This window comes from Geospiza fortis, unplaced genomic scaffold, assembly GCF_000277835.1.
Source record: "Geospiza fortis unplaced genomic scaffold, GeoFor_1.0 scaffold396, whole genome shotgun sequence".
Lineage (NCBI taxonomy): Eukaryota > Metazoa > Chordata > Aves > Passeriformes > Thraupidae > Geospiza > Geospiza fortis.
In genome coordinates this window covers 4,760,310-4,767,405 of record NW_005054345.1, presented here as the reverse complement: position 1 = coordinate 4,767,405, position 7,096 = coordinate 4,760,310, and the positions used below count along the sequence as shown (strand labels likewise).

At 47.9% G+C, this 7,096-nt stretch overlaps 1 protein-coding gene across 1 annotated transcript in view; it reads right to left on the bottom strand.

Annotated features, from left to right (window-relative positions):
* The window catches only part of PATJ (PATJ crumbs cell polarity complex component), a 130,677-nt gene that overhangs the window by 5,514 nt on the left and 118,067 nt on the right, over positions 1–7,096 (bottom strand). The window contains exons 38-41 of the mRNA XM_014307834.2: positions 4,712–4,829; positions 3,133–3,173; positions 2,751–2,873; positions 1,504–1,608 (exon numbers count right to left, since the gene is read on the bottom strand). Of these exons, the coding sequence (XP_014163309.1) occupies positions 1,504–1,608; positions 2,751–2,873; positions 3,133–3,173; positions 4,712–4,829 (387 nt within the window). The remainder of the gene's footprint in view (positions 1–1,503; positions 1,609–2,750; positions 2,874–3,132; positions 3,174–4,711; positions 4,830–7,096) is intronic.

Genomic DNA, 7,096 nt, shown 5'->3' with positions numbered 1-7,096 from the left:
TGCTGGAGAGGTTCCTGTGCTTGCTGGGGAAGGGAACCACCACCAGGCACCACTGCAGGTGTTCAAACACAACACCCCACCTTCCTAGAGCAGGTTTTTGATAGAGGCAAACTGCCTCTATTCCATCCCAATAAACCTCCATCATCTGAGAACAGCATCGAGCTCATTTCAATGAGGCAGAATGCTCAGAAGAAGGAAAGCAGCCAACTGACAGGCCCAAGGGCACTTCCAGAAGCAGCTCTTTGACCCAGTGGCATTTCTAGAAGCAGCTCTTTGTTTGTGTGAGCGCCCCAGTGCCAGAGTGCCCCATCAGGAATATTTTTAAACCCATCACGAGGTGCAATACTGAGCTGTATTACAGCTTTCAAGATGAGCAATTTTGGGTTCTGCAGCAAGCTTTCATTTTCTATTCAGGGAACACTGTTGACATGAAAAGTGAAATTACTCAACGTTGGTAACAATATGATAACTATAATTTAACAGAGAATCCTCAGCTGGTGTGAATCTGCGTGTTTCCTCTGACTTCAATGGAACTACACAAAACACCATCTGCTCTGGAACTGGCTCATCACTTACTGGGTCAGCAGTTCATGGACAGACAAAACAAAGAATGAGCAAGTCTCAAACTAAGTTTATTATCATTTCATTGCCTCTTTTTATCTTCCCCCCCTCACCCCTGTTTTTTATAGTCTCATTTGTGTCATAATACAAGCAGGAAGCTTGCAAAAGTCCCTCAGGATGAGTTCCAATCCAAAATGCTGTGATGATAAAGGGAGTTAAGAGTAGATTTTAGTGGTGCCTTCAGCTTGTTTTCCAATTGTTGCAATAATTCTGCAAACGAGGAGAATTCTGAATTCTCACTGGCAAGTATTTCCCCCATTTCTTTGTGTAAACATAAAAATAAACTATGGATCAACCCGGTGGCAGGCAGCAATCAGAAGCAATGTGGCAGAAGATGTCCCTTTTGGCTACCAGAGAAACACAGCAGTGACAGCTCTGTTTTCTCTCTTCCCTGTTTTTATCCTTCACCTGATGAATAATCAGTTCCAGGCAGCTCTGTCTCAGTGGTGATGCCATAATTTTTCCTAAACTCTGCTAGAATTTCTTTCAGGGACAAGGAAACCACCCTGTGGGTCCCTGTCTCATTACATCACAAGCACACACACACATTTTCTTGTTCCTAGTTAACTTCCAATTAAAAAAAAAACAAACCCCACAACTTGGAAGCTTGTTGATTTCTCACGTGTGGCAACAAGTTATTTTGTTCCCTTTGTTGTGCTTTCATAGAGCCACGCTCACAGCCTGTGTGAATGGCAATAAAGAATTTTTGAATGGAAATGATTTCTTGCTCTCCTTCTGTGTAATTCCCACCAGCAAAGCACCCTGCAATTCTGTGATGCCTTATGCCAGGGATGCTCAGGGATTTTTGTTGTTTATTTTTTTCCCTTCCTGAATGCCATTTATCTACCCTGCTGCAGCTGCATGTTCAATTTATCACCATACCTGCAGGATAATGCTCCCATAAGCATTCTTTAGTAGATTAACTGCATCTGCATGAGACAGCCCATCCAAAGGTTGCCCATTAATGCTGACAATCCGATCCCCAACCTGCAAGTACAACAGCAATGGAAAATTACCAGCATTAGGGAAAATTAAAATTAAGAATGCTTAAAATTCCTCGTGAACTTGGCACTGCACAGTCATGCTTCTCTTTTGCAGGATCCCTTTTGTGAGGATTCTGCACTGCCAGTGATCATTTCCCATTCTTTTTTTAACACTAACAATATGATCAGAGAAAACAAAGATGGGTTGTATTTTGCTCTTTCTATTTGCAAGCAGAGAGGGAGGGAGGGAGATTTTTCTCTGCTGTCCTCCCATCCAGAAAGGATTCATTTGTGTCTGAATGTGCAGAGAAGTTCACATTCTTCCAGACCTTGTAAGCACATGCTGAATGTTGTATGGGAGAGAAGGAACTTCTGATATTAATCCAATTAACCTGGATGATTTCCTCTTCCTACACACGAAAATGATCTCGACCCTGCCATTGTTTAATTCCATCAGAGACAAGGCAGGAGTGTAGCAGCATGTCCTAATGAATCTCATGGGCCAAAGCACGTGGATCTGCATAATAAATTCTTTTCAATCCTCCTGATTCCTTGAGACTGTCTCCAAAAGTGGAAGTGTTCACCACGGCCATGACTGGAAACCCACACGTGCTGTGGGTCTGACACAAGTGCCTTGTTTTGCTGTTTATTTAAGATCAAACAACTCATTTCTGATCTGGTTCCTGCCTGGCTGGAGCTCTGAATGATGCTCAGTCTGGAGTTCCCAAAATACCCGTGGTTTCCAGAGGGCCTCTGGCTGCCCTGCCTGGGTCTGGATGAACACAGACATCCCACGACCACTACCAATGCATTTAAACTCTTTCTCTTAACATCACTTTTCCAATATGGGCAGCAATTGCCAAGATGGGAAGAGAAGGGCAGGTTTGCTTTTTGGGGTGATTTTTGTGTGGGGTTTTTTGTTTGGTTTTTTGTTTGTTTGTTTGTGGTTTTCTTCGGGTTTTGTTGTTGTTGTTTTACTTTTATATAAATAGAGGCAGAGCAGTCTGTGAGAGATGATCAATGACAGCAGATGCAGAAGCGCTCGAGGCTTCAAGGGACGGGTGGGAGATGAAACAGGAAATATTAGGGGCCTAATATTCCATACTATGAGGAAATATTAGGAGATAGCAAGGTCCCTGTACTCACTCTGAGCCTCTGTGTGCGAGCAGCCACTCCGCTGGCCTGGATCATGGCGATGAAGATGGGGATGTCTCCCAGGGGACTGCCCTTCCCTCCTGCTATGCTGACACCCAGGGCATCATATGGGCCCTGGAACACAGCAAAAAACCCATCTGCAGCAGGGGCAACTGGCAGAGTGCAGGGTATGGCAGTACTGACTGCTTTGATTGGTGGAACAGGGAGAAAACGGGTCTGACACACACACCTCCTCACCCAAAGCACAGGCACACATCCAACCCTGAGTGCAAACACAAAATCATGCAGCCTGACTCGAGAGAAATGCTGCAAAAATGAACAATTTCAGTGGAAGGAGCTGGCTTTGTGAATGGGTAGAAAACAACTCACTGACCCTTGTTATCTCCACAGTCCTCGGGCCCATATCGGCGCCTCCTAATAAAGAAACAAACAATTAGCTTCTGTAATTAAGAGATAATATAATTAAGAGATAACACTGTCAGGTGACAACGGTCCCTTGCTGCCTAGGCAGAGTTATCACCAGGCAGGAGCGGAGCCTTCCTGTGCCAAGGCGAGAAAACAGGAGGAGGAGGAGGAGGAGGAGGAGGAAGGATGAACGCGGTGCAATCCCTCCCGGCGTCGCTGTGACTCCCATTGTAGCCCAGGCACAATCTGTGGCACTGCAGCACTCTGCCAGCCTGGAGAGCAGCCCTATTGTGCCCTCACTCAATTAAAGATTGGATTATTAGTCCTAAATCACAGCGTCCTTGCACAAAGGGCTCTGGGAATGGAGCAGTTCCAGGGATCTCCTCTTCCCCTTTGTGCTGTGCTGGAAAATAAGGGACAGGCAGGAAGTCAGGATGGTGTGCATCCACTGACAGGGTGTGAAAAGTACTCAAAATACTGGGAAAGGAGGGGGAAAAGGGAAGGAAAAGGGGAAGGAAAAGGGGAAGGAAAAGGGGAAGGAAAAGAGGAAGGGAATAAGGATGAGGGGAAGGAAAAGGGGAAGGTAATAAAGGTGAGAGGGAAAGGAAAACAGGAAGATGAAAAAAGGAACAAGAAAAAGAGAAGGAGGAAGGTGGGAAAAGGGAAGGAAAGAGAGGAGAGGAGAATGGAAAGTAAAGGAAAAAGGCAAAGAGAGACTTCAGGGTTCAGTTCAAACTGCAACTTTTTCAGCCCAGGAAGCTGATGGTGTAGTCAGGTCCTGAGCTCTGCTACACCCACCCCTAATTGTATCAGCTTTAATGAAACCAGAAGGCTGGCAGGGTAAATCTCCTCCAAAATTCCATCTGTCCCCACATCCATGCAGGCGTGCCTGGGCAGGAGGAGCAGGACAGCTGAGCTCTGTGGCACTGGGCGCCCAGCCCTGGGGATCCCAAAGCAGGGCCAGGGAATGCCCAGTGCTGCAGGGCCTGCCCAGACAGCACCAGGAAGGAGGCCCAAAGCCACCAGGCTCCTGCAGTGCCTGCAAGCCAGCAGAAGAAATGTCTCCTCCTGCCCATGGTCAGATGTGAGCAAAGATTCCCAAATCCTGGAGCCACTCTCCCCAGGCTGCTGCAGGTCGTGGATTTTTAACACTCTCTAAACCTGCAAACTGCAAACTGGGCATTGTGAGTCCCTCACTACAAACCACCCCTTTATGCACTCAAGAGCAACAAAGACATAAATGAAGTGGTGGCAGCTTTATTCCCCAAGAAAACCATTCCCAATGTGAGAACCATGCCTGTGCTAAGGCTCTGACAAGGGGAATAGCAGGGCACAGGAATTCTGCACTTAAAACAGAGGGGCCAGCAGACATAAAAATAATAAAAATAATGTCATCTTCTGGGAAGTGTTGGGGTCTGAAAGCATCCATGGGGTGTCACTGGGGAGGCTGGGCAGGAAAGCCTGACCTGAGTGCTCAGTTTGGCTTCCAAAGCATAGGATACAAACCAAATCCCACTCAGCTGTTCTGTCAGCTGCCCAGTTTGTACCTGAGCTTCTCTGGGATGTGTCTGCTGAGGATCTCTTTGTGCTGACAAAGTTCTGCAGGGTGGAGAGGACGGGGGCGAGCGCGGGGTGGAAGTGGCTGTGGGCACTCTGCTGGCTCGCCTGAGGGTGAAAATAAAGAACAAAAACCCATGAGTCAAACCCCAAAGTGAACTTTAAACCAGACCTGGTGACAGATGGGAGCAGCTGTGCTCTGTGCCAGCCACACTGGAAATGCCACATTGGCCACGCAAGTGCAAACCCCTCTGGGAGGGGGAGCTGACCAAAATCTCCCCGTGGAGGTGAAGTCACCACCCTTGCAGGGATTGAACAGATGTGTGGACGTGGCACTCAGGACAGGGGCTAGTGCTGGGCTTGGCAGTGCTGAGGAATGGTTGGATTTGATGGTCTCAGAGGGGTTTTCCAACCTCAGCGATCCTGTGGTGCTGCTTACAGTATTTCACACCCTTACTCCACACTTATGTGTTGCTCAGGTCAGCTTTAGACAGTGCTCCCCCCTCCCAGCTGCTCCCTGGGTGTCTCCACACCTCAGGAGAAGGGGAAATGATGGGCACCTTCCCTGTGGTGCCCCTGCATGCACGAGCACCCAGGAGGACAAACAGCTGCTCTCTCACATGAGGGGGGAGAACAGGGACACCCATCCTGCCACTGGCAGGAATCTTTGCTGTTTTAGCTGAATACACTGCAACTGCCCCTGCTCCTTCTATCTGCCCAAGAACCTCCTCTCATTTCCACAAGAACATGGGAGATGACACAGGAGAGCCTCCAAAGGGAAAAGCTCACTCCTGCTGCCCTTTCCATTTCCCTCCTTTTCCGGCTTTTATCTTTATTTGATGCCTTGTGCAGGCTGCCCTGGAGCAGAGGCTGGGCAGAGTTCCAGAATAAAGCAGGGATTGATTCAAAGCATCTCCTCCATGGATCCCCCTTGGGCAGCACAAGAGCCCAGCCAGGGCTGCACCCAAGATGAACCAAAATGGCCCCAAAATGCACGAGCGGGCACGGGCTGTGTCACTGGGATCAGTTCTGCTCCATTTGCACCTTGCAGTTCATTGTCCCATTCCAGCTTTAGCCCCTGCAGTCCCACCCTGCTTGTTTTTCTCTCTCCAGCCCACGGTGTTTGTGCTCTTGGGCTGAGATTTGGATCATTTGTCCTTGGTGCCCAGCTGGAGCAGGAATTGTTTTGTCTCCCTGCTCTGTGCACAGAGCTCAGCATCCCCTCATGTGAAGCTCAGAATAACACACACTAAAGCAGCACAGAATCTGAATAATATCAAATTTAAAATCTGAAGCATCATCTTCAGTCTCTGCCCCTTGAGGAAACCCAACCATCAATTTAGGAAGTGCATCTGAACAGGTTCCACTGAGGGCCAGACTTTTCCATCTGGGCTGCCTTGTCCAAAACAAAGATCTGCTCCATCCTTGTCCCTGCACAGCAGAGATTTCTCCCCAAAAACCATCAGCTGGTGACTCCAAAGCCCTGACACATTTATCCCACTGGCCAGTGTGCAGCTGTCAGTGACAAACACCAGGCACAGCACAGTTCCCACCCCTGGGTGCCAATTCATGGCCCAGTTAACAACACTTGCAATGCCTGTGAAAGAAACCCCTGTTTCTATTTCCACTGCTCAAGGGATGCAGTGGGCCCAGAAAAAAGCCAAGTGAGGACAAAAGGTCTGGATGCTCTTGGCCAGCACCTTCTAAAGCAGCACTTGCAGTTGTGCAAATCACTCGAGCTGGTTTGCTGCATCATCTGCCAAGATTTCTATAACTCTTGGAAGGGTTTTGGTGAGAAATATTTATTCAGTTTTCAGAATCACCAAGTCATTTGGAGCAGGGAGATGAAGGCTCTCAAACGACTCTGCATCAGGGAGATTAGGATTTCTTGTGGTAAAAGAAAGGCAGGATTTTCCAGGTTCCTGCAAAAGCCTCTTATGCTACAAAAAAAGGGAGATGATGTCATTGGATCTGAATTTTTACCTAGACCCACGTTAGATATGATGGCATTTTGCTTCCCTTTCAGCTTGAGCTTCACATGGTAAGACCAGGTGGGTAATTTTTAGCTGTCACTTTTTGATTACCTTGCTCATGTTGATACAATGGCCAAAACAAAATCTAATACCTGACTGCTGACTTAATGCAATCAGTGCAATTTCCCTCTGTTCCTTCACCTCTCCTTGCCTGCTCCATGCACTGCAGATGTTTCTCCAGAGCCAGTATTTTTAAAGCTGGGCTTAGCCCAGCTGTTCCCACATGGCTTTAGCCCTCCTTGGTACCTCACCAGCTCCAGCCAGCCAGGGCCACTGCTGGCCCTCAGGAAGTGAAGAAATCACACCATGCTGTGATAACTTTGGCACCTTTTTAGGGCTGTT